The sequence below is a fragment of the Pezoporus flaviventris genome, unplaced genomic scaffold (genome assembly GCF_033815535.1).
Source record: "Pezoporus flaviventris isolate CSIRO_AGI_PZ_B2104156 unplaced genomic scaffold, CSIRO_AGI_Pfla_v1 ptg000054l, whole genome shotgun sequence".
NCBI classification, from domain to species: Eukaryota; Metazoa; Chordata; class Aves; order Psittaciformes; family Psittacidae; genus Pezoporus; species Pezoporus flaviventris.
This window is the reverse complement of record NW_026892602.1, coordinates 8,628,351-8,655,937: the sequence shown is the minus strand read 5'-3', so window position 1 is coordinate 8,655,937 and position 27,587 is coordinate 8,628,351. Positions and strand designations below refer to the sequence as shown.

Sequence of the window (27,587 nt, the reverse complement as noted above, 5' to 3'; positions counted from 1 at the left end):
GCATTAAAAAAAAAAAATAAAACCCCTTGATATTCTGTTCTATTAAAGCACCATGAAATTTGAAAACATTACAAAAAGAACAAAGAGCAGAGCAGCTAGTCATTCCCACCAACTCCCAGGTGCTCTCTGCTCTGTGAGCATGGTCCATACATAAAACTGCTGCAACCTGCCATTCCATATTTGAGAATCAATGATGCCCCATCTTGAATGCCATTCCCAGAGCATAAACAAATGTAACTGTGTTACCACTGGTGTAACAGACTGGAAACAGTAACGTTCCGAGAGATGCACCTCAGCTGCACAAATTCGTTGTTTAAAGCTTTTACAAGCCGTTAGCTTCATCCCCTTCTGCATGCCTCGGAAAACACATGGCAGGAACTATGTGAGCATGTAGCCAAGTTGATTTTAAGTACCTGGTCCGTAGAAAACCTGACAACTAATGCAAGCAAGATGGTTACCATAACCAGGCCCTCTCTTTCCAGTGCCAGTCTCAGGCAGCTTGCCTTGACACCTTCTACCGAAGGGAACGGGTCTGCCCTTCGCAGGGCGCCGGGAGGAGAACATCCCGCCTCGTCTCAGCAGCCGCCAGAGGTGAGATGAGGCCCTGACACCGAGCAGGGGCACGGTGGGGAGCACGGGGCGATCCCGTCGGTGCTGTCGGGCAGCTCGGCAGACAGGCGAGAGGACGGGTGAGCCGCCGGAGAGCGAAGCAGCCCCTGACGCTGGGCAAGGGCGGGAGGGGAGAGGCGAAAGGGCCGGGCCTGGTACCGAAGCACCCCCGGCGGGGCGCGGTAAGCTTCCGAGGGCGCCGCCTCTTCCCCGCCGCTGGCACGACTTGCTGCGGCCTGCGCGGCCCGGAGCTGTGCGGCGCGGCCTATTTGGCGGTAGCTCCTCTGCCCGCCCGCATCCTCCCCTACCCCTCCGCATCTCCCCTGGCGGGGCCGATACCTACCGACGATCCGAGGGCCGCGGGTTGGCTCCAGCGGGGGGGTGGCTTCTCCTGCCGGCGCTGCCTGCGCGGGACCGCCCGGGTCCCACCGCGATGGAGGGAAAGGGGCGGGAGTGGGGGCGGACGCTGCGCCTTTTGTTTGCCGCTGTCAGACGGTGGGGAGCGGACGCAGCAGCGGTGATTTGGCGCTCGGCGGCTCGCAAGGCCGCGGCGCGCTGGTGGGCAGGCGGCAGCCGCCGGACCGGGGAAGCGCGAGCGGGGAGGAGCCGCCGGTGGTGGGCAGTGGGCGGGCTGAGAGCCGGGGACGGGCCGCGGTGGAGGAACCTGTCTGCGACCTGCGGCGGCCTGGGTAGCGCAGCTTCTCGTGGGGTTTTCGGAAGTAGAGGAGAAGGCTATTTGCGGAGTAGAAACGTGTGAGGTCAGCCCGGTCCCAGACTCATCGCTGCTCACCTCCAGAGGGTTCTAGGTAGTCCGAATTCTGAAAGGCTGCGGGCCGAGGAGCGGGGCTGGTCCTCCTGCGCCGTGTTCCCGAGGCGGCCCCGCTTCGGGTCTGGCTGTCCGCTGGCCTTCGGCGGGCTGGAACGGCTCTTCTCTGTAATACTGACATAGAAGTTTTTACTTTATTATTATTTATGCTTTTACCAAATATGTGTAGTGCCAGATATGTGTGAAGTGATATTTGAATTTAAATTTAATAATTCGAATTTAAATAAACAAATTCTCCCCTGTGAGGGTGCTGAAGTGCTGGCACAGGTTACCCAGAGAAGCTGTGGCTGCCCCATCCCTGGCAGTGTTCAAGGCCAGGTTGGACGGGCCTTGAGAAACCTGGTCCAGTGGAAGGTGTCCCTGCCATAGCAGGGGGTTCGAACTGGATAAGCTTTAAGGTCCCTTCCAACCCAAACCATTTATGAGTCTATGATGATGATTTTGTATTCAGTTCATTCTAAGCTCCAGTGTATTTCTTTATCAGTTGCAGCATAAACATGCAAGGGGGAAGTGACTATTACCTACCTCTGTAGCAGAAAACAGCAGCACCATTTTTTTTTCTGGTACAGCCTACCCTTACAGTGAGTTTTATTTGCAGTGTCTTTAAAGATAGTCGTAGACAGAAAAGTTCCCCATAAAGCCTCTACCCGCACACCAACTTCCTGATCCTATCCCAGAAAGCAGATTTCCAGACAAATTCTGTAGAACAGGTGGGGATCAATTTCATTTCTTCAGGACAGTATTAGTTTATTTTCCATCACCATTACAGTCCAGCAATACTTCCACAACCACGGTTCACTGGCAGAGTTATTTTGAACACAGAGGTATATAATCCATAGAAAACATGCTCAGAGATGCCAAGTAACTAGTTATCACTCTAGTAATTCAGCTTTGAAACCAGGAAATTTTTCAGTATCTGTCTTGGTACATGTTGTATGTTACAGAAGTGTATTTTAGAACAAATGATTTTCTCTTACTTCCTCTGCTAAACTCTCCAAATAGTGAAAAATTTCTACTGTAAATCAATTTACTTCTAGTTTTTTTGAGCAATAAAGCAGGTGGTACATTTTTGGGGAATACTTAATATGAAAAGTGAAGAATAACAGGTTTACAATGGGCATTAATTGTATCTTGTTTTTATCACTAATGGCATCAATACCACATCATGAAGGTTCATTAAAGGAACATATTGTATGCAAATCATACAAGTGATTTTACACTAAATAAAGAAGACTTGAGTATGTGTACTTTTTGGTGTAAAGGAGGTCATATCTGACCGCCTTTATATCCTCCTTCATATCATATCTGATAATGGACTTAAATTTCTGAGATGGGGAATGCTGTGGAAGATGTTTCCTAGAATGGAAATTCTGCTTATCCACTACCTGTAAAGAGGCCAATGCACAGTAGAATCTACACAGAACATAATCATTCAAGAGCTTTAGAAATCCAGTAATTGTACATGGTCAGTAAAGTTGGGACCACCAAAAGCTTTTTCTCTACAGAACCAAAACTTGGATAGATGTTACTCTGAACTAAGTCACAGGCTGTGTTGTGCAGTTGCCAACAGGTAGTAGTACTGAGGGGGAGTTAGTAATTTAAATTCTACTGTGTTTTTTGACACTGTAATTTTTAACACTGCATATTTGTAATATATTTGTATGTGATAAAATGCTAGGGTCATTGAAGTTTTCCATTTTGTGGAAATGATTGCAGGGGACCAGCAATACAAATTCTTCTGTCATTCCTGAACTACTAACGCAAGCCACGCTGTAAAATAGTGTTACTTAAACATAGTGGTAGAAAAAGCATTGGACTGCCTTACATAGTGGTTAATGTATCCAAGAGTAAATCTTAAGTCATATTAGAATAACTCATCAACTACAGGCTCAGTTTGGAAATACCCACACCTTCACCCACCGCTGAAATGAGCTGCCTAAAGCTTTCATTCCATTGAAACTGGGGAAGAAATTCCCACTAGCTTCATAATGAAGAAACTTTGCAAATGTGTCCTGCAGCCTTGTCCCATCATAACTGTGTGCAGGCTTACAAGTATTTTGACTTAATAGCATCATATTTCATCACTACAGTTACTTTTATAAAACTTGTGTTAACAGTATTAAAAGTATAACAACAATGAGCAAGAAATGGCAGTCAAGTATTTAAAATATTTCTTGATTTAAACAGGTTCCCATGTCTCTAAACATGGTTCAGTGTTTGAATTTTCCATATTTGTATTTCACACAGGTGAAATAAAAGTGACTAAAGTGTTTAACAAAAGAAGTTTATTACCAAAATACAATATTAAAGTCAATACGTGACAAACTCCTGTAAAGCAAAATAAATTATTCTAACATTGTACAGTATTTCAGAAGGTAGTTAAAGTAGTACTACAGACTTTGCTTCATAGTTCCAAACAGTCGTCTATCAGGAACACAATCCTAGAGAGAGCTTAAGGCATGCAGCTTAATGTGCTGGATAATCTCATAAAATGAAAAGTCATCCTGTTTAATAAGATACAGTATCAGAATGAACTGCAGTCTTTACATGTCAGTTTTCTAATTTTTTTATACTTTGGCTATAAAAGCAGTGCCATAGTGTTACAATACCTTTTCTTAAAAAAATACATGTACCCATGTCCGTGAATATCAAATGCAAATGTAAATTTCTATTAAATATATCTTAACAAATGTTACTTTGAGCACCAACTGTACATTTTTTTAAAAATGATTAAATAAGTGCTTCTGGAAGAGGAAAATACCGTAACTGACTGAACCCCACTGTATTTTTCCAGGCCAGGTATCAATCAGAAAGATGAAATAAGCACCTATTTACCAGTACAGAGTAGAATGAAGTAAGTTTTCTCTTTAGTAGAAGTAGAGGCATTTAAAGCTGCAAGTTACAGTTTATAACACAGAATAAAATCTAATTGAAACAAATGACAAGTGAATAGCTGATCATCTGAAAGTACTGTGACAGAAGGTCCAAAAATATTTTACAAGCTTAAAGAAAGGCGAAGACTGCAGTGTTGGTGACTGAAATGTGCCTAAAACCCATTACAGAACATGCAACCAAGCCAACCATATGCTTTCCAAAGCAGATAACCTGAGGAATAATAGAGCAAAAAAAGTTTGCTTTCAGAAAAACTAAGTCTATAATTACTTCACATGCAGAACTTCGGGTAAAGTCCACGGGAATTGTGAGTGGGTAGCTAATGGCAAGCAGCATGAAGACAGGTTTTAAAAAAATAAATCTCTGTACATGTGGAAAGGAATTGTTTGTTGGCATTTGTTACGGGTTTTATAATGGTTTTTAGCATCAACTAACTTTCTACCATTATAGGAACACATAGTCAAAAAGAAAAAAGAAACAGGATGGCAAAGAACAACTGTGAATACATGCATCCTGCTCTGTAATCCCCCTACAAAGACTCCTGGCACATTATACTTACTGCTGCAAGCGTGGGTTGATATACACCAGAAAATAATTTTGATTCAAGGGTGCTGTTTTGAACTGTTTGTACTCTCTTGTTTCATTGCCAGCTCCTTCTTGGTTTAAAAAGTTTTTCACCTTTTTATCTTTCACTAGCTGAGCAACATCACTTATGTACTTAAAATATCTCAAATGTCTGACAAAAAAATGCTCTGACATTATATCCTGACCAATTTTTAAAGCAAAATGTGTACTTTCTGCTATCCAATTTATTAATGAAATAATAGATATTTAACCCAAAAGAACAAGTCAAATTGAGGAAATGACTTCAAAAGAAAAATCACCAAATGTACTTGGACTCTTAGTGCCTTTGTGCTGCTTCATAAAGTTGTGACAAGAATTGTTTTCTTTTTGGATGCCACTTCTAGTCAGCAATAGCACAATAGACTGTACACTACATATGCCACCTCAAAGTTGTAGCTTATTTCTGCTAGCAGAAAGTTATAGATAAAGTAACCATGAAATACTGTTCTTCTAAGAGTAAGTAATTTTCTAAGTAACGAGCTACTAAAAATCAGGTAACTACATCCCCATGTCAAGAACTAGGCATGCTGCTGTGCATCTGCCCGTCATAAAAAGCAGAAATACATGCCTGAACTAGAAAGTTTAAATCTGGCTCCTAAAGGGCCTCTTTGGAAATGCTACTACTTCACTTTATCAAAGCATGTATTTCCAACAATTTAACTAGCCAACTTTTTAAATAACCTCAACAAAGTTGCCAGGTAATTAGCCAGTATAACAATATTCCCCACTGATAGAGAGATGAACATCTTCTACTGCAAACTGCTGTACTGTAAAAAAAAAAAAAAAAAGAAAAAAAGAAAAAAAGAAAAAGAAAAAAAGAAAGGCACTGTCATTTTAGAAGCTTTCTTTTTTTTTTTCTTAGAAAACAATCCCTACTTCCCTTCATGAATCCTTATTATATGCACTAGTAAAATTTATTCTACAAGTGACTGGATACAGTTTTTTCTTAAAATATTGTTTGCTTTTTTAAATATTATTTTCTACAGAAAGATTACTCTATCTTTGAGCAAATTATTTCTACAGTTACAGCTCTGCCAGACGAATGGGCAATTTAGACAGCCAGTGGAATTTCAAAGAACTCCAAAAGCATGTAAGCTTTGCTTAAAAATGCACTTTGTGCTCGCCTACATCTTTAGTAACCTACATAGGTTTAATCTACATCCCCTTGTGGCAATTACTGTTACTATCTTGTTCTCATTAAAGCACATTGCTCATACAGACTGCAAAGTAATCACCACAAATTAAAAATGACATATGATGAGCTTTTTTTTTTTTTCATAGAATTTGCTGAATGTGTCAAGAAAACCATTAAGAAACAGCAGGTCATTATTATAAAGAATCTTTCACCTACTATCAATTCAAAAGATAGGATTTTTGTTTAGTTAGGATCCAATCAAATAGTTATTAGCAAAATGCTTCCAGGCTCTTCAGCTCCTGCTGCTCTAAATCAATAGAAAGGATAGCAGTCTTTTTTGAAGGATGCCTTGGAGTTTGTAAGGCCTTAAAAATAGATGGGGAGAAATGAAACTCTCCCTGCCGCCAAGAATCAAGGCAGTGGGGGTTTGTGAGATCATACGGTAAAATTTTTATCTGGTCTGTTGGTAGTTTAAAAAAAAAACAACAACAACAACAAAAACAAACAAACAAAAAAAAAGAGGTAAAAAAGTTGCTTGCTGAAATACTTGGAAAACAACAAAGGAGGAAGGAAAAAGCTTTCCAGTTAATACAAAGCTTTCATACCTTTGGGTTTGAACGTACTGTGCTAATGCCTTATTACTGACTAGTACCTGACAATAAGAGAAAAAAACCTCAAGAATCTTATGTTCTTGGCACCATATACAGAAACAGCAGGTTAAAATGAATCATTCTATTCCCCACTCCCTAAATTTATCTCTTAACTGACTCATCAATCCCTCGTTAAAATATTGTACTCCTACTGAAACAAGGACTCAGGATGGGAAATCGAGTTTTGCTTGCAATTCTTTTTAGCAAGTTTCTGAAGCAAACAAAGAAAATATTCAATCTAGGAAACCCTCTTTTTAACTTACTGCTTCTCCTAGTTTGTGCTCTGGGATGTGCTGTGGTCCTTATTTAGAATGATATTTATGATTTCACCCTCATGTTCTTTCATATGATCCAGCAGATTTTCTTTGTTGGTAGACTCAAAACCGCAAATGCAGCAGCAGAAGAGAAGAACACAGTATTCTGTGCCAAGGGGGGGTAGAGTGGAGCTCTTTTCTAAACTGCATGAGGTATTCATCAAGTTAGGCTTTTCATCAGAACCTGAAATTTCGTTTGTAGTCTGGTTAATAGACTCTGTAAAAGACACCAAGTTGTCTGAACTTCCTAGTATAGATATTGTACTCTCATCTGTGCCTTCTAATAATGTTTTGTCAGGAAGCTGTCCTTGAAACCTGAAATAACAAAACCAAACAAATATCAAACATACAGTTGTTGCTTTTGACAGGAACTTTATTTTGGATCAGAGCTGGGTCATGTGAAAACTCTAGATGATAGGGCTTGAAAGTAAATCAGACGTACCTGCTGCTTTGCGAAATTGCATCATTAATAGCCTTGTTCACTTGTTCATAGTTATAATTTTGGTCACTTGCATGTTTCCACATGTGGGACTTCAGGGATGGAGGATGGCTACATACATATCCACAGAGAGAACATCTGAGGAAAAAAAACAAGTGGAGAAGGAGAAAGAGAAACATTTAGAAGTTAAATTTTATTAGCTTAGCAATGGATTAGTTCTTTCAAAAGGATGAGAAAAAAATCTTCTTGGTCACGCTTTCAGTTTCATTATTAGGTTGAGTTAGTTTGCAGTTTCATCCTGAAATTTAAGACTATTTTTAGAGTCTGAGAATTTTTAAGTTTGCTCTTTCTGACTTCTTAAGCAGCTGAATGAAAATCTTATCTGTTTGGCCTGTTTACTGCAAAAATGCAATAGTTCTAGTGACTGCAGAGAGTACATTGGTGTGGTAACTGTCAGGCAGGTCATGAGCTCTCTTTGCTATTGCTCTGAACCAAGCAGCTGTGTAATTAGAACTGGTAATTTAAACTGAACTAATTAAGTAGCATATATTAGTTTATTTAAGGATCACAGACTTGCTGAAGATGCATGGGGACCTTTTGAGATCCTGAAGACAGCATCCAGTCAGATTTTGAATATATTCACAGGTCGAGATTCAGACAGGTGTCAATTTTGTCTATAGAGTTTTCCATCAGCTTGCATACCACAAGACTATAAAACACTGCCTTATACAGTAAAGGACAAAACCTTGAAGAATAAGTCTCATTTATATACAGATGTGGTGTATTTATGGATACAAATAATCCAAGACTGATCAAATCCCATGGGACCTTTTTCATACATGAACATACATCCACGTTTTTTTCACAAGTGTTTCATGATAGTTATGTCAGCATGAAAGGGATGAGTGATACTCCATGACATCATGCCAGAGCAGAACAGTCCAGAGCAGAACAATATTCATGGTAAAGAGGATGGAGCTCCTTGTCTTTTGGACAAAGAAGCTACTTCGTTTAGCTACCTGCTACTTTGGAAGTTTTCTGTTTCTCAAATCACATGGAAAAGATCTGAAGGTGACTTTCTTCTAATAAATTATACCTAGGAATGCATCTCAGTCTGTCTCATTCCTCAATGAGAGGATGTCTTCTGCTCAAGCAATGTGATCCCAGTATGTTACATTATGATCAGTCTGTTAAAATGACTACTATTCTAGTCAGTTTTTGTATATTTTTAAGACCTTTCCAGAAATATAACCTGGAAACATGAGAAGGCCTATGTAAAGCTGTGTTATACACTACAATTCAGTGAGGTTTTACGACTTCTCTTAATGATGGTAGGATATAGTCCTTAAATGCCTTGCAAATAATCATATACAGGAAACTATTTCTGCTTAGCAGAAGATTGTGGAGAACAGCACAAATCTCACAAGTTAGGTGAAGGCATGGTACATTACCTTGCTTATGTAGCAAGATAATTCTGTCCTGCTGGGGAACAATAAGCATATCATTCTGGCTCACTTTTCTCTTTTACCTGATTTGGAATGTACAATCCTATTTTTCTCTTTTCCTTATAATTTGAAGCCTTATATGTTCCTTCTCAGGTTGAGAGTCTTAATATTTCTAATAAGGCTGTTATAAAATAGTGGCATCGTAAAAGTAAGATAAAAGGCAGACCTTATAGTTAATTTATAGATAAAATTATATTTTTTTTCAAAACAAAGATCAATATCTTAATTCCACTCTATGTGCATGTGTATTCTACTAATCTTATTATATATATGATTTTTCTGCACCAGTCACTGGTCAGTGGGTTGGTAACACAGGAAATGAAGCAACAGTTCAGTGTTTGTTTTTATCCCCTTTTATTAGTCTCATTTTTTAAAATACATTAATTTGCTCAGGTGATGTACTAATCAGATTTACTTTGCTGAGAACACAGAAACTCATCAGCTTTTAGCATGATGCATTACACTTTATGATCATATACTTAATACACAGTTACACTCTATGCAAGACATTCCCAGAGAAACAAAACTATTTACCAAAGAGTCTGATAGTAGAACCCTTTCAATTCTATACTATGACTTGCTCAACAGGTTGACCTGTTGTTGAATTATTGAACTTAACTGTTCAAGTATCCTAAACTGATCTACTGAGGAAACAATTACCTTGCAGCTTTGGATAGACTATTTCCTTGGGGATGCAGGGACCAAAGTGTGGAGGTTTGCAGTAATCTTTGGTAATACTAACAGCATTCAGCAATACAGTAGGAAGTATGGCAACAGAGCAAATAGAATTTAGTGCTACTAGTAATAGTTTCGGGGAAAAAGGCAGTGGAAGGAATCTGAAGTTGTAAGAGCGGATTTTCTTGAGAAGAAACCCTTAGATGAATGTGCCTTATTTGGATTCTTCCTATTGTCTTTAAAATATTCCATGAAGAAATGTTCAGAATTGTCAGAATATTCAATATATTCCTGATTTACTTTCCTTTCCTAGTTTTTTTTTTTTTTTTTTGCAAATTAGTATACACATTTGTGCCAACTTTCTCATATATCTGTATCTATATATCTATACATATCCATACTTATGGACAGAATATAAAGGACACTCATCATTTAAACATAATGACTGTTCATACTAGTTCTTAACTAGGGCAGTGTGATGCCAATCTGGATTCTAACTAATATGTACATGCAAAGGCTGTGCCTAGACTAGAATATTAAACAAAGCCAGAGAACATTCCTGGGTACTGGCATTTAACAATGTATAACATTAAACGTTAGAAGTGCTCTGGTATGATTTTGGCACATACATTCTCCCAAACAAATCCAGGCATGCTTTGGTAATTAACACAGTCCAGAAACTGTTTGCAATAAGCAGTTTATATGCAACCACCCTATTCTGGAAGAAAAAGCTGACTGCTGGTCCAGAGGGAGGTCATGGATATGTTTAATTAGTAAGCATAAAGATCACCTTGGAATGCCACATCAAATCCCTCTCCCTCTCTCTCAAAAAAAGAAAAAAAGTTACTGGAACAAATAATGAATCTAGGAGGGAGAAGAACAGAATCTGAACTCTGCTTTGTATCTTAACATAACAAAATCACTGTCACAGCTGTTTGCCAAAAGAGAACTGTTACATACTTGTACTGTTCCATTAGCTGCACTGCCTGATGCTCCTGGGGGTGGCGCCTCATATGGCATTTCAAGCTATTCATGTTTGTGGTGGCGAAGTCACACACTCGACATCTAAAGAGACAAGAAGAAGTAAACTAATCTGACAGTTAACTGCTAACACTATTCCAGAAATAAAAATCTGTAAGAAAGCAAAGATATCTGGAAAGACTATAGTTAAAGACATAACAATATTCACAGAAATTCAAGTGATGGCATTAACTTTCAGGTTTTGGACAATGAGAATCATTTACAGGCCAAAAAAGCCTTCTCCTTTGAGGAGACATATGGTCTGTGCTCCTTCCTGACATTATTGTGTGCACCTCTACTGAAGCTGGTAAGTGTAATGAAGTATCAGGATGCACTGGAGTCAGTGCAGCCCTGACGCAAGTTGCTTGGCTGTGTTATACCAAGGCAGAATATGGCCATAGGAGCTGTAGGGGACATAGTGTATTCAGAAGTCAGTCTTGTTCCTCAAGAACACAGGTTATGCTTAATGCAACAGCCATGTTGCTCATGACATTTTAAAAGCCAAACTATCTATTTAGTAATGAAATGACTAAGTTTCAGAGCATTTCTTGTCCTAAAACGGACAAGACCAACATATTTAGATTCAAATACCCCAAGAGAAATGTGTCACATCATGCTGTCTTAAATATTTTACTTCTGTCACAGTTTCTTTGTGTAAAACAATACATAAACCAGACGATGTAGATTTAGATCCCAAAGTATCACACAAAATACCATGCTATTCATAAATAAACAGTATACTGTATATATTAATAAATAACAGTATACTACCACACAAGCTTCTTGCGTGTAATATACAGAAGCCATCATGCTCAGCTCAGACTCTGCATAGTTGTTAGCTCTTCAGTTGTTTCTTCCTTTGAAATGGTAATCTGTCCAATTTTAAGTCTTGCCTGAGACTTCAGGATACTTCACTTGAGATTACTCGCTTTATTTTTTAAAGGTCTTAATTTGCAGTATTAAAATCCAGAAGGTTCAAATCTACAAAAATGCATCATTGGAAGCTTTGCAGTTTAATTTCCAACATTTTTTCTCAGAATAATAAGAAAATATGTTTGCAGGTATAAAAATGGCAGCAGCGTTATAGGTTGCTACTTGATACTATGAAAGACTTGAGGAACACGTTTCAAAAGGAGAAATACCATAATACTGGATTTCTATGTTTATTAGGCTGTGGCTTAAGTATCCTACCAGGCCTGTAGATTTGCCTAAGGGGTTTATGAAAAAATCACAAGAAAAGCAAGCCAGATCAGTAAGTTTAAATTTAGTATGCAGCAGTCCGTACCACCAGTGGAAAATTTTCAAGTGTTCCTAAATCAAACAAGCTGGCTAACACCAATTCAGAAAACTACCATTTACAAGACACTCTACAGTATCTGCTGTTCCAACCCTTCTAAGTAACAAGTAACAGCAATAGGGATGTTTCTGAGGAGAAAAAAAGAAATTTATTTGTATTCCACGTTTGCTCTCTGAGCAAATATCTTGCAAATTTTTGTTAGTATTATGGGATATCATTATAATGTACAAATCAAAATACAACGTGTCTTCTGGGTTTGTTTATTCAAAAGAGAAAGACCCGGCTGAGCTCAGCATTTCAAGGTGTTCAGTTTCCAGCATTTGTATTTAAAAAGACAGAAGTATATTAGCTCAAAAATTCTATTAATTCAGATCTATTTTCTAGCCACTAGAGAGGGACAGAGATCCACACTAAAGTAGCACAAATTGAATTTGCAGGAATTTATGCAGCAACCAATAGAAAAATGCGTGATTTATTTTTCTGCTGGGGACATGACCTACAGTATTACACGTGACTTTAGATATCAAACTTGTATATAAATCCATATAACATCCTTGTAGAAAAGTTATAAAATATGAGCCTAAATGAGTGTATTACTATTGCTTGAAACCTGTGAAAAAGAAGAGAGGATTGGTGACAAGACAAAGGGCAGAATTTTGCTACAGTCTGTAGTAGCCAATGTAAAAAGTAACCAGATAACAATAAGGAACACTTTGCAATAAAGCAAATACAAAATGAACTGAAGTGTGCAAGGAATTTGACAAATATATTATTACTATTGGCCAAAGTTCAATATTACAATGTAATTAACTTCCCTTTTCACATCTGAGTGCTTCAAACTGAAAGCCAGAAGTAGACTGCTACGGTCACAGAGATGTGTCCTGGAAAACTCAGCAAACCTTAATAACATAAGTTTGAGTCAACCAGCAAGTGCAGATCCATCAAAATGCAGTAAAATTAAGTTAATCGGAATTTTTTAATAATATCTTCAAAACTGCATGAGCAATTAAGTAACCTTTTTAATTAAAACAAGTAAACAAGACATGTGGCATTAGCAATAATTAAGACAGTTACCTGTATGGCTTATCAGAGTTATGAATTCGTCTGTGGTTGCGTACACCAACGTAAGTTGTGCTTGTGTAGTCACATACATCACATCTATACAGTTTCTGAACTGAAGACTTGTTTCCTACGTGAAACAAAATCCATTATTTTAGTGAGTTACATTCAGTGTTGTAAGGTGTTGTCAGATGATAATTTCAGCACAACTGAATCATCACAGAATTATAGAATGATTTGGGTTGCAAAGGACCTTAAGACCATGCAGTTCCAACCCCCTGCCATGGGCAGGGATGCCTCACCCTAGACCATGCTGCCTAAGGCTCTGTCCAACCTGGCCTTGAAACATAGAATCATAGAATAGTTAGGGTTGGAAAGGACCTTAAGATGATCAAGTTCCAACCCCCCTGCCATGGGCAGGGACACCTCACACTAAACCATATCACCCAAGGCCTCGTCCAACCTGGTCCTGAACACTGCCAAGGATGGAGCATTCACAACCTCCCTGGGCTTCACCACCCTAACAGGAAAGAATTTCCTCCTTATATGCAATCTAAACTTCCCCTGTTTAAGTTTTAACCCATTACCCCTTGTCCTATCACTACAGTCCCTAATGAAGTCCCTCCCCAGCACCCCTACAGGCCCCCTTCAGATACTGGAAGGCTGCTATGAGGTCTCCACACAGCCTTCTCTTCTCCAGGCTGAACAGCCCCAACTTTCCCATCCTGTCTTCATAGGGGAGGTGCTCCAGTCCCCTGATCGTCCTCGTGGTCTCCTCTGGACTTGTTCCAACAGTTCCATGTCCTTTTTATGTTGAGGACACCAGAACTGCACACAATACTCCAGGTGAGGTCTCACAAGAGCAGAGTAGAGGGGCAGGATCACCTCCTTTGACCTGCTGGTCATGCTCCTTTTGATGCAGCCCAGGATACGGTTGGCTTTCTGGGCTGTGAGCACACACTGAACCCAGCTCATGTTAAGTTTCTCATTGACCAACACCCCCAAGTCCTTCTCTGCAGGGCTGCTCTGAATCTCTTCTCTGCCCAACCTGTAGCTGTGCCTGGGATTGCTTCGACCCATGTGTAGGACCTTGCACTTGTCATGGTTAAACTTCATAAGGCTGGCATCAGCCCACCTCATTCACATGAATTAACATTTAAAAGCAATACTTTTAAATATCTGTAAATATTGAATACTTTTAAAGTATCTGGAGCAAACTGGCAATGGATATAGAAATAATAAAGGCATCATTTATTTAGCATGCTGTTCTGCATTTACCCTACCATTTACTAGAATTACTAAAATTTTAGGAAACACATTCTTTCTCACTATGCAGACACTTCTTTTTGGGTTAAAAACCAGCAAAAGGTGTTAAAATATGAGAACTGCTGACCCCAGGAGTTTCACTGCTTTGCAGAATAGAAAGGAAAAGAAGAGCATTAAGAAAGAACAAGTTTAAATTGGATATAAGGAAGAAGTTCTTTACTGTAAGGGTGGTGAGGCACTGGAATAGGTTGCCCAGGGAAGTTGTGAATGCTCCATCCCTGGCAGTGTTCAAGGCCAGGTTGGACGAAGCCTTGGGTGATATGGTTTAGTGTGAGGTGTCCCTGCCCATGGCAGGGGGGTTGGAACTTGATCATCTTAAGGTCCTTTCCAACCCTAACTATTCTATGATTCTGTGATTCTGTAAGTTTCAAACTGGCAAAAAGCAGAAGTCTTCCCAAAGCATCTAAATCCCCTCTATCCCGCCCACATATATGCACATCAAAAAAGAAAAAAAAAAAAAAAGATTCTGACCAGATGTGAGAAGAAATAATTCAGAACTTCTCCAAATTACTAAAAAGCAATTGTAACAAAAATCATTTTTTCTTTCCAGAATGAAAAAGACTCTTGTAAAATTAATGGCTGCAGAGACAAAGACTAATGACTAATCTAACATAGGAAAATGTATGCTCACAAGTACACAGTCTGAATATTTTTGAGATGTAAGTGTATAGACTTAAACAGCCTTATTCCTGCTCCCTTACTGAACAATGGAACTGATATGGGTTAAAATATTAACATATGAGAAGAGGGATGGTATTTTCTATGCTTCTTTTCCATTCCAACCTATTATGCAGCCTTCACACACTCCCCAAATGAAGGAACAGCACATACATGAAGGAACACAAAGGTTGGAGCTGTTTAAGTCAGGACTACCACCAAAAGAAACATCAAACTAAAATCACAGGGCTTTCTTCCTGCATCTAACCTCTTCACTAGCTAAAGTGAAGTAACTACAAGTAAGGTGCTTAAGTTCATTTTATCATTACACCATTTCTTAACTATCTGGCTGAACAGCCAAGCCATTACTCCCAGTTACCTTCACGGGCTTTGAAGAAACTCTGGTATCAATCCTTAGAGAATATCTCCAGTGGGTAAAGATCATTACTAAAGTACAGCCCCAAACCAAAATAAACAAACAATTCAATAAATAATGTGTGGGAGTAAGTAAAGCTGAAATATTGCAAAAACACACTTCAGAAACTTCAAGCTCCTGTGAAGTACATATCCAGCACAAATTAATTTGTGTTATGAAGAGGTTTACTAGTAATAGGATAAATCAGAAGATCCTAGACGAACAGAAAAGGCTGTATTAGCTGAATGTTTTTTAGTAGATACTGCCTTAAGAACTCTGGTGATACCAGCAGGTGATCTAATTCCCAGGCCTCCCAGTTCCTCCCCAAACCAAGGATAACTTCCCTTCCCTAGAAAAGCAAGTTCTGATTTCCCAGGTAAGATCCCTCCATTCTGAATCCTGAAGGGATCTTGTCAAGGCCAAGAGGTCCATGTCACACTGAGGGGAGGGTTTGTCTGTCACTGTTCCAACTTGTAAAGACACACAAGCTTGAAATATGAAATAAGTGACTGTTGAAAACCACAGAAAGTAGACTTTTCAGACACATCTCATCTTAGGTCCAAATACCATGAGCTTCCTTTCAGTTTGGAGTAAGAAAAACTTACTGACACCCCCTCCTTTATCACCTCCTGAAGGGAGGAATAAGACAAGCAGACTGAGCTTAGGAGGAACTATAGAGTTTATCTTGAAAACAGAAGTTTCATCTTCTGAGTCCAAAATACTAAACAGTTTTTGTAAAGATAATTTTGTTCTGAAGTTCCCTTTTAATGATGCTGGACTCCACCTGGAATCTTTAATCTTTTTATTATCAAAGCAACACTTAGCAATCTTTACGGTAGAACTCTTCCAAGGAGACACTGCAGAAAAAAACAGTGGAAAGAGTGTCATCCAAAATGGTAGCTCAACTTTTCACTTTTATTTTTGCCTCCACCAATAGGTGGGCACTGAATAATGTCCAAAAAAGTTTTAGTTATATTATTCTGAGGGATAATAATTCTGTTTAAGCTAATTTAGTAAGGGAAAATTATCAATAATTAAACTTTTCCTCCAAAATTCAGCACTTTAGGGGAGGACTGATAATCCCAGAAGGTTATTCTGAAGAATATATAGTATGTCGTATAAAACAGCAATCTGAATACAAAGACAGTCTGAAATAAAATCTGAATAATTCTGTGTGTACCAAGATAACAGAAAGAATATTTTATATTTTTTACTTTAAAACATGACATAGTGCTCACTCTTCCAGCATTCTTAAAAGTAATATGGAAGTAATAGATAACATACAGTCTTTGCAAGTCAACCTTAAAGCAAAATATATCAGGTTTTTTCCTACAATATGCTCATATAGTAAAATTTATTGGGTTATTTTTTTCTATTTAATGTAAATTATCAAAACTATCTTAATATATAGTTGAAGACTATGGAATTTAGGCTTCTACAATTATTCTTTTGTGAATGCATATGTATGCAGAAGACCACAAATGAACACAAAGACACTTATGGGGCTGCAGATCTATGGGAGAGCAGGGGTTGCCTGAAGGTCAAGCTACTGCATGCTAAACTTGAATGGGTTTTCCATCTTAAATTCTGCAGCTTTAGAATAAACTGCTTCCAAATGTATTTTCTGTTACAAATTTGGTATTTTATTGGGCAGGCAGCTTAAAAAAACCAGTGTCTAATGAGATTTTTAAAGCATTATGCAAACATATTATCTATTGCATAGTGTACGTGGCTAACCACCCAGTAGCACACACTTAGGAGCAATTATTTATACCAATCACTACTTTAGATTTATTCCTTCAAAAAAATGTACATAAATTATAATACATCATATAACCTCTCACTGTTGAAAAATAGCAGTCGTGTGTCCCACCTCCTACTCCTTCCACGGGTTTATTTCTTGTGGGTTCCGGGCCTTTTTTGCTTTCTGGATGGAGGATATCAGGCCTCTTAAAAGGGAGCATGGAAATGACAGATCTTTGTTCTAGCAGTAGTAACAGGTGCTCCTGTAATGCTGCTTATTGCCCTATTCCTTCATTATTAGACATTTACAATCCGATCATATCCAGTGTCATAATACTCCCTTTTAATTTATTGTACCACCATGGTGAATAAAGAGACTTTTAGGACAAACTATTTCATTAACAAGAAATGAAACTGTTCAGCTCAGGCATTTTTCACATAACCAGATGCTATGCCATAAACTTCTTTGTTTTGTGTTGCTTTATAGGGATGACATCTGTTTGACAAGAGATCGCTGTACTGCAGTAGTGTTGCAATTTGATTATAAATTGGTTCTGAAATAATTTAAGCATTCCAAAGTATGAGTTAATAAAAGTTTCAAAGGAGAACTGTTTTCATTCAAGCCACATTACTGAATTTCATGTCGGGTAAACAATCAATTAAAGTGCATCGCTGCAACACTTTTGTAAGATAATAATAAGCAAAAAATACTAAAGAAAAATCTCAACAGTAATTAAATTGAAAGCAGGCAGTTTTCTCAAGCAAGGCTCCTCTTTCATGAAAGCTAAATTGCAAGATCAGGATATAAACTCTAAAAAAAAAAAAAAACCTCATTAAAACATGCTATTTTCAAAAGTGAAAGGGCACCGTGACTTTCAGTCACCTTAACAGGACTTTAGCTCAAAAGTTACAGTATTCCCCCGAATATAACATGTTTCAGGCACTTCAAGGTAATATTCCTGTATCATGACATTTATAAAAATACTGGTTTAAAACAAACAAAACATGGTCAGAAGTAATAGTGCAAGTTGTGCTCACAGATATTTGTACTCGGCTAAACTAACAATGTTTTATTTCCTATCACTTCCATTAAAACATTTATTCTATTTCTTCTGAAGGCAAAAATCCTACTACTTCATGGGAAACATTCCCACTACCAGCAGACCCTCCCTTGCCTTCTTCCTGTCTCCTCCTGACTTCAGATAGCTCTCTCAGGCTTTGGTCTCAGGGATGTAACAAGCACTACAGGTCTGAATTTAAATCCTTTCTGTATTGATGAGACTGAAAAGGAGTTGGGAAGGTTCGTTTTACCTGAGGCTGATAAGGTAACGAAAGAGAGGCAGTGTGAGCTAAGACAACAGAAGCCAAGTGTAAGGATCTCATTCTAGTCCAACATATACAAATCATTAGTGGTTTGAACTGTCCACCCTGGCTCATGCTGATTAGTCCCTTTTTCATAAGTAGTTCCATCAGTATCAGTGAATGCTTTCGCAGTCACTGATCAGCTGTAGAGGTGAGAGTAGAATTCAGAAATTTCAGTTGTGGTCTAAGTACTGTTATAGTGCACATACTGGTATCTAAACGAACAAGGGACCACAGTTAGGACAGAAAAGAGCTAAGGGCACAAAATGGAAATACTTCAGCCCACAGTTGTTCAGAGGTGATATAATTACTAGTATTTTTCCACAGTGTTCTAAAATTGCACAATACTAGTAATTACAGTGTCACCTTTAGAATAAAAGTGCTGTATATATTTTCAATAACTTCAGCTCACCAGAGAAGAGGATGCATTCAAGTTGAAATAATAAATATTGGGCCTTCAGGATATTCAAAAGGATTTTAAACATGTTCTCCTAAACTTCCAAATCTGGCTGGTTTTCTCCCTATTTCACTACCTTAAGACATCAAGGGTATGGTTTTGGGTTTTTTGGTGTTGTTTTTAAATCAAACACTATTAAGTGATAAGCAAATACACAGTTAAACAAACAATTAGAAAATGCATACCTACTGTTACTCTGGCAACTATTACAGATATAGGTTGAATTTTTAGAATGCCTTATGTTTGCCTCTGCAGGTCTGAAACGATGCATTTTGGACATTACTACACTTAAATGAAAATTTCTAAACACAGAATGGTGGTACTGTATATATACACTGACAATAAACTACATTATCACAGTGAGTTTCAAAAAAGCCTTTTTGTTTGCTGTAGGTGATTTGGAAGGAAGGAAACAAATATTTTTTTTTAATTAAAAATTCAGAGTAATACTTCATACCAGTTGTTTTTCACAAGAAATACAATGTCCAGTTACAGGGCCTGAAAATGTCTTGCCTACCAATAAATGTCAGTAAGAAGATATCTTAAAACAGACTATAGCTAAGCTTTGCACACTACAAAGAATATACATTTAAAGTTATGAACAAGCATGAAAACATTTCAGCATAAATGAGATCTTAAAGCCAGTTTTATACATATATAACAAACAGAAGTCACGTTATGACTTTTTTAATTCCAAGTGTAAATATAAACAGTACCTTCTCTTTCATCTACTTCGTTGGAAACTATTAGTTTGTTAGATGTGGCTGCTGAAAAGATATCTGGAAGACTGTGTTGTTCTCTTTCATGATTTCGTAGCTGGCTCTGAAAAAGCAATATCCTACATTTAAATATAAACTACAAACACACACTGGTCACTTCAAATATTGCAAACAATTGTGAACTGTTACTTAAATTTTCAGGAAAACTCTTATAAATTAGATGTTAACATATATATAGATTATCCCTCCCACAATTTTACTAGAAACAAAACAAAGTAAATAATATTAACTAAAAACATAAGGGAATGATGCCAGTGACCGAGAGGATTATATGATTTGTGTTTTGTTAGAAAATAAATTTCCTTCTCCCCTCATTCACATAGAAAAGTAGCAAATGGCTCTTCCTCCAAAATTATTATACTCCAGAAGCAGTACTAGATTAGAGGTTAGACGATGGCTTGTGTGAAAACTGACTCAACCCTCATATTGCCTGGCGATTTAGGAATATGTTATTCCTGTTTCTACTTGCCTGGGGAGGAGAGAGGAAAGAGAGCCTTTTGCCACCCTACTTGTAAATTTTTTTAAAAATAGGATTAAACAACAATAAATACGGGAGAATTTGCGCTACCATTGCCTACAAGAGTTTCAGTTGTACATCCAGATATTTATTCTCTCTATTCCTGACTACTGAACTGAGTATATAGGAACACACTCACCAAGCTTAAAATAGCAATTATAAAAATGGCAGAAGTACACTATTCTGCTCTGGTGTGTAATCTTTCAGTTCTACAGAACATCCAGACCAATAAAGAGGAAAAAAATAAAAGAATTTCTGCTTCAAAGTGTCTCATGTTACTCCCAAGTGCCATGATTACTTTTGCACACACTCAAAACTAGTGGATGTGTTTGAGAATTCTTTTAAAGTTTCAACTTGTAGTTATCTGATACATTTCCTCCAGTAGTTGGTACGTGTGGGCAGAAAAACAACGATATTAATATGTCCATAAGATGGTTTTCAGGAAAGTAACTTATGTGAGGAAGCAAGTTTATTTCAGTGGGTAAGGCAGAATAATTATAGCTGAACTGTACGTTTGGGAAGTGCTGCTGGCAATAATCCCCAACTGCAATGACAATCAAGTCAGGCTGAATTAAGTTAGAAAGAGGAATGACAAGTTATTAAAAAGGTAGCAAAATAGGTTATTTAGCTATTACAGGCAGTCACAGGAAAGAACTTTACCTTATAATGAAAGGATTCTTCACATTGCTTGCACTGATACATTCTTGTTTTGCAGTGGTTGATCATGTGGCTCTCTAAATCCTTACTATTGTCAGCAATATGTTCACAGATCGGACACTGATATGGCTGCCTCTGACGATGGACTCTCAAGTGTTGTTTTATGTAGCCTTTATTACCACTGCTATAATGACAGAGGCGACAGCGGTAGGGTCGATCTGCATTAGGTATATATTCTACTAGGTTACTGCCAGGAATATTTGCCTCATTTGCATTTTGGCATTGTGCATTGTCTTGTAATTCTTTCAAAATGTCATCATCAGAAGCATTCTGATCTGTCCTCTCCTTCAATTTTTCAATGACAGTGAGTAGTGACATACTGATGCCCATTTTAGTTGGTGCTTCTGATAACTCTGGCCTTTCTTTCTGTATCTCAACTATTGCACATTCACCTTGGCTAAAGTCACTAAACTCCACTGAATCATCTTGAAGTGAGGATGCCACTTTAGAATGAGTCATGGCTGGGCCATCTGCTTCTCCCTGTCCTGCACCTGCATCCACAGCATCTTCTCCAGTCAGAGTCCTGAAGCTAGAACTTGTCAGTTCTGCAGCTCTGATAGGCATTGTAACAAGAGCTTCTGCAGCTAATGAGTGTAGTCGTAAAGACTCTGAATTTGTCCTTCTTCGTGCAGGCGGCACATTTTCATCAGCTGGTATGGTTTTATTAGAGCTTAATTCATTATCTTTCTTCTCGGTATTATTCCATCCTATTACTACTTCTTGAATTGGATCTGAATGATAAACTTCATCAGGTTCTTCACAGGCAATGTGGGACTCCTCTGAGATTATTTTTTTTTCTATTTCAATGTCAGTGTTCATCAAGAAAGGTTTCTGTAAGATACTTTCTTCAGCACTTGGCAAACGCTCCACTATTACATTAACATGACCCTTTTTATTTGGACTACAATTGATGATTTTCTGTGCTGATGAAAGCAGACTATCAGTTATCATACTATCTGGTTCTGTATCTGACACAGTCTCCTCTAAAACTTCTGTAGTAGGAGAATGTACTACAGACTGATTTAACATCTCTTCCTCTTTTACATTTGCTCCTACTGGCGATTTACATGACAGTTGCTCAGAATTGCAAATCTGAAGCTGAAGAGAAGGTTCACTCTGGATATCAAGTTCATTGTTTTCCAAGGAGAGAACAACTGCATCCATGCTATGAGGTGTGGGAGTTACAACTACCTCTGACAAGTTGGTAGTTTCATTTTCTTCCTCAAAGATAGGATAGGAGCAATCAACCTCACCCGCATGTTTCCAAGCGTGTGTTTTCAACATTCTTTGCTGACCACATGTGTACCGACAAATTAAACACCGGTACATGCCATACTGCTCGTAAGTATACCATTTTCTCCTACCCATTTCAGGCCTCTGAGTAGATGGAGTTGTATCTTTACCTTTCAGATTTCCTGTTTGATCAGCCCCTGATTTGACACTTCCTTCCACTGTCCCTTTCAAAAATGAACTTGTGACATTTACACACTGCTGCACTTTTGTCTGGGTGTTATTTTTACCACCATTCTCATGGCAACTTTGGAAGTGGGATTCAAGATCTTCTTTGCTTTTGGAAGCAAAATGACATTCTGAGCACATGAATATCACTTCGTTTTTCTGCCCGTGTTGTTTTATATGTTCTTGTAGCGTTAAGAGAGAGGGTGATAGAAACTTACACAGGCTACATTGGTAGCACATCACATTTTTTTTGCTTTGTGGAAGACATTCAGTCACAAAATAATCTGCTTGTAGCTCTTCAGTCTTTTTAGCTGTGAAAACAGAGAGCTCAATTGCTTTAGCTGGGATTTCACAAAGATCATCTGCGTCCAAGGACTGCGCAGAAGCGTTAGGATGGGAACGTTTTTTCCCTATTAAAAGGCATCTTTGTGTCTTCTCACTTTCAACTATTTTGCTTAGTTTCTGGATAACATGAATTAGTGGGTCAGTGTTACATTTTCTTTGATTTTCACTGTTCTGCAGTGCTGGGCCAATGACTGCTTCAGAAATCAGCACAGCTTCCTGTTCCCCAATATTTGGCATCAATACTGCAACACTGCTTCCTTCTTCCATAATACCTAAAAGAAAGTGGTTTATAAAAAATTAAAATGTATACATGCACAATAATAAAAATACAACCCAGTACTATTTAGATTTCATCCTCTACTAAATATGGAAGCCTAATGCCACTACCTTTATAAAAACTTTCAGAATGGCTATACAGACGAAGATTTTGAGAACATTTAGTGGACAGCATGGATGCTGTTCAATACAGCTGGACAGAGTAATTCCAAGATAGCCTATAACTGCCTGGCTCCAAGTTGTACAGGGGCAAGATATATATTTTTCATGTTTAGGCTGATTAGTACTGCCACAGCTATTGCCTTTTTCTTTACAAAGACTACACATTTGAATGCTAGACGCTTAAATATACCAACCAATAGTAACTGGCATATTTATGTTTAAAAGCCATGATGATATGAAAATGTATTCCCAACATACTTGCACTGATGTGTCCTACAGCAAATGACAATTTGCAACAACATAAGTTACAAAAATAAGCAATTTTTCCTTGAAATGTTAGAAAAAGAAAGGAATTCTGGTAATTACTTGTATTAGTCATTTCACTATATTAAAGATCATTCAAATGTTAAATCATACTTCTTATTATAAATGTCATTTTCTAGAAAAGCTACTAATTTTAGCTTTTTCTACAATTCCTTAATTGTAGGGAAAATCAATTGCCATGAATGTTACAAAGACTAATTTTTTTTTTCTGTTTTGAGGGAAAGCTACAGGAAATAGCTATTTCCACTTACACTTCCTTTAAAAATACCTAACTATAAACCACAGGCAGTCTGTGGTACTGCTGGAGGTTAAATTAGAAACCAACATGGATAAACTTCCATGAAACATACTTTGTGATGTGGGCAAAGCTGTGGGGTGAGGGGTGCAGGAGCTGGACAAAAAGTCTTACAGTGAAATTTACTTCTGAAAAAATGTCTAAAAATAACCTAGACAAGTTTCACTATATATACACACATAGCTTATACACATGTTTTTACATTCTGTATATAAAATATAGAACATAAAGAAATGACAAATATTTATCAGTCATCCTTGAAAATGTATCTCAAGCTCTTTCATACAGATTTTTTTTTTTTCCCCCGAAGAGAGATACAGAAGCCAAACCAGAACTTCCAGAACTGATCCTAGAGACCCATAAAATCCACTTTTCCCTACTTCTGGATGTAGCAGTGTAATGAACAGACACATGAGAGTGGGTTCTATGGTGCCCTTTTCCCATTACATAAAAATTCTTGGCAGAACTACTCATGTTACCTTCCTTTGCCATTCAACTTACAATTCAGGTTATCATCAGAAGTACCACTATAACCAATGTTAGTAGCATTCACACTTCATACACTCATGTAAAATATTTCAAGTTTAAAATGCAGCGATATTTGTCAATTCTGAATCTTTAAAGAAGTTATTATTTTACAGTGTTAGTTTGACAGTTATTTACTTGGTAATGGCTAAGATCAGCATTAAAAATGAAAAATTAATAAAATAGAAATAGCACCATAGGGCAGCTGGATAACTAGAAAACTAAGCTACTTAAGGCCTTACACCTTTAGCTGGACCTGTGTAAGCAGACTAAAAATGATCAATACTGCACTGTGACAGCAGATCAATTGCAGGAGGTAGAAAATAAAAAAAAATATTTAAACCCCAAAAGTATAATTTTATGCAAGAATATACCAAATAGCCTGCTTATTTAATTCAAGTTCAGTACTGTTTTATTAATAGGAATCAATGTCTGTATCCACAGAGTTGCTGTTAAACTGAAACATCCAAGTATCTAACTCTTAAAATATAAACCAGCAGATATCTCAATGTGCATGTCTGCTCCTATTTCCATTATATGCTTGGCACAGTATGTTGAATGACTAACTCTCATCTTTGTGGGTAAGAAAAATTATATCCCTTCCTGCAGTATCTCCAACTATATTTTAACTTAAAATAAGTTTAAGGCCATTATTTGAAAACTGTCCTATTTAGTTACACAAAAATACTTTGCTGTTTGTTTCATACTGTCTGTAATACGTTTAAAAGCTATTCTGAAGGGTAAACGACTGTGTTCTTTCCCCTGAAAGCAGATTTAACATTACATGCAGCACTCAAAGGAATAATGTCTACTTGAAATATTTTCAATTTGAGAATGACTTATGGAAAATTCTAAGCACATGGTGCTACTTACAGTTGTACTTGGTAGTTTTAAAGTTCTGTAACTAATGCTGAATAGGCACATATTTCCTCTACCTTTTTCATCTGAAAGCAGCACAGAAACTATGAGGAAAAATCCTAGACAGATCATAAAAGAAATATGCTGCCACATATACTACTGCTCTGTCAAAAATGCAGACGGAGTAGAATCACAGAATGGTTTGGAAGGGACTTTAAAGACCATCTGTTTCAAACCCCCCTGCCATGGGCATAGACAAAAACGGATTTTTGTGCCTGTGCACACTGCAAAAGCAGAGTACGCTCAGATGTATTGATCTGGAATGCCTGTAGCTGACGTAGTTATCAAATGGGTAACTACATTGTATATATGTGTTATGTCATCCTTTGTTTACAGCAAGCTTCACACATTGCTGCAGGCTTTCATTTTTACAGGGATGACAAGAATTGTACAAAGGTTATCTGGATTTTAGCAACTACCTTGCTTTCACCAGGAACAAAGATGATTCAGCCTCCCATGACAGCAAACTTCAGCCTGGGAAGTGGATCTGCCGGTACATAGCCTTTACAGAACTGCACAGTAACTAAAATACGGGGTCTGGGGCTAATGAAGGGGCCCAAAGGGGAAGGCCCAGACTAGAGGAGAACGCCTGTGTGCTGGAGGGGCCCGTTCCACCCCTGCCACCCACCCACTCAAGTAGCACGGCAGGAACAGGGTGAGATGCCCCTAGGTCTAGGAAAAGCCAACCACCACTTTGCACAATCGCTTTACTGGGAAAGGCGGGTCTGGTCACGTTGCGGCTCCCGAGGCCACGGGAACTTCATCACCAGGAGCTCCGAGCGGCCAGCTGCCGGCCTCCGACCGCAGAACCCTTACCCCAAGACTGAGGCTCGGGGACGGGACTTATCGCGGACCGGCGATACGCTCCCGCGTGACCCCTCCGCCTCTGCCGCCACCCCCCACGCGGCCGCCGCTTTGTACCTCGCCTCAAGCAGCGGGCCCGGCGCCACAGGGAGAGCTAGGAGCAGCGCTCGCGGGGAGCGGGCCCGCAGAGGAGGCGATGCTGTGCGGTGAGGAGCGAAGCGAAGGGAAGCGATCGCGGGGATCTGTCCCACCGGGGAGGAAGTGCGGTGAGGAGGGAAGGGAGGCGGCCGCGGCCGGCGCCGCCTGGCCCGGGGAAGGCTCTGCCAGGAGCCGCAGCCGCCCGCGGCTCTGCACATGGGCTGCGGCGCGGCGCACCGCCCCGGGGCCGGCCGGCTGGCCTGCCCGCCGCCGAGCCTCGCACCCTCCCTGCCGCCCGGCTGCCAAGCCGCTGCCCACCCCGGTGTCCTGCGGGCCCGCCCGGGCTTTTACCTGGGTAACGACGGTAAAAAGCGGTCTTGTCCCTTACCCTGGCCACAGCTTCAAGATGGCGACGATGGAGCCCGTATCACGTGACCGGCGGTCACAGATCAGGTGACCTCCGGGTGCCTGCCGCCGTGCCACTGCCTCCGCGCCGTTGCCACGGAGACGAGCGCGGGCGCCGCTATAGTCAACATGTGCTTCAGGAGTGGTAGAGTCCCCATAAAGCTGCTTCCTTCCAGTCCAACTTTAGAAGGATAAACAGTTGCAGTTAAAGAACCCATAACAACACAGACCCCGTATTTTGGGTCTAAAAATGGCAAGTCAATGCAAATGTTTCAGAGTGTGAAGTGCAGAGAGCTGCCAAGAAGTTTTAGCAGTTTATCAGGAATAAGCAGCCTGGTCTAGTGGAAGGTGTCCCTGCCAGTGGCAGGGGGTTGGAATTGGATGAGCTTTAAGGTCTCTTCAACCAAAACCAGTCTGTGATTTTGTAAATATGGGGGTGAAAGTGTGCACTGCATGTTAGGGGCACCTGGAGAAGCTGCACACCAGAAATGCAGTGAATTTATGAGATGCTTCATTTAAATCGAAAAATTGGAACGATAATGGGCTTTGGAAGTTGCTTATGGCCAGGTGATAGCAAATAACATCCAATGTTCATTTCCAGAAAGAGGCTTGAGGTGTATTGAGGTGTATACAGTTGGGTGTGTTGGTGACTTGGTAAAGTTGTAGCAAATATTTGCAAGTTCGTTTCCTCCCACAGCAGGGAACTCTGCTAATTACAGAATCAGAGAATCATTAGGGTTGGCAGCGATGTCTGGAGACCATCTAGTCAAACCCCACCTAGAGCAGATTGCAATTGTGTATTGTTTCATATTGATAGGGAATATGTTTGAAATATTTGCAAATCAGGTATTATTCAAGAGATGGATTTAGCCATCCTTTTGATAGGAGTTATTTACTTGGTTAATTTGATTGCTTGAAT

The 27,587-nt window shown here is 39.1% G+C and overlaps 2 protein-coding genes across 12 annotated transcripts in view; both read right to left on the bottom strand.

The window, feature by feature from the left end:
* DPY19L3 (dpy-19 like C-mannosyltransferase 3) overlaps positions 1-1,118 on the bottom strand; it is a 33,790-nt gene extending 32,672 nt beyond the window's left edge. Inside the window, exon 1 of one of the 6 annotated variants that reach the window (XR_009746173.1) lies at positions 949-1,118. The gene's annotated coding sequence lies outside the window, so the exon portion shown is untranslated. Of the gene's footprint in view, positions 1-291; positions 531-948 lie in introns of those variants that run through there. The other 5 variants (XM_061469128.1, XM_061469127.1, XM_061469124.1 and 2 more) reach the window with 5 other exon arrangements.
* Positions 1,119-3,705: 2,587 nt separating this feature from the next.
* ZNF507 (zinc finger protein 507) lies at positions 3,706-26,748 on the bottom strand. Of its 6 annotated transcripts, none has more exons than XM_061469120.1 (8): positions 26,652-26,748; positions 20,962-23,093; positions 19,722-19,827; positions 13,061-13,175; positions 10,630-10,734; positions 7,493-7,627; positions 7,000-7,365; positions 3,706-5,718 (listed from the first exon to the last, which is right to left on the bottom strand). In XM_061469120.1, the coding sequence occupies exons 2-7, from the start codon at positions 23,086-23,088 to the stop codon at positions 7,008-7,010; spliced, it is 2,946 nt and encodes a 981-aa protein (XP_061325104.1). In that variant the 5' UTR covers positions 23,089-23,093; positions 26,652-26,748; the 3' UTR covers positions 3,706-5,718; positions 7,000-7,007. The 6 variants fall into 6 exon arrangements, 4 of the variants coding, with proteins under 4 accessions (XP_061325104.1, XP_061325103.1, XP_061325105.1 ...); XM_061469119.1 differs by having other exon boundaries at positions 26,615-26,736; XM_061469121.1 differs by lacking the exon at positions 26,652-26,748 and adding an exon at positions 25,741-26,091.
* Between the last annotated feature and the right edge of the window lie 839 nt (positions 26,749-27,587).

What these genes read in the sequence shown, in the direction of transcription:
- ZNF507 (XM_061469120.1), bottom strand. Translation starts at nt 23,088, where the DNA reads ATGGAAGAAGGAAGCAGTGTTGCAGTATTGATGCCAAATATTGGGGAA. An exon ending in CGAAGTAGATGAAAGAGAAG is followed by an intron (nt 13,176 to 19,721) that starts GTACTGTTTATA and finishes TGTTTCACGTAG; the next exon opens with GAAACAAGTCTTCAGTTCAG. An exon ending in GCAATTTCGCAAAGCAGCAG is followed by an intron (nt 7,366 to 7,492) that starts GTACGTCTGATT and finishes TTGTTATTTCAG; the next exon opens with GTTTCAAGGACAGCTTCCTG.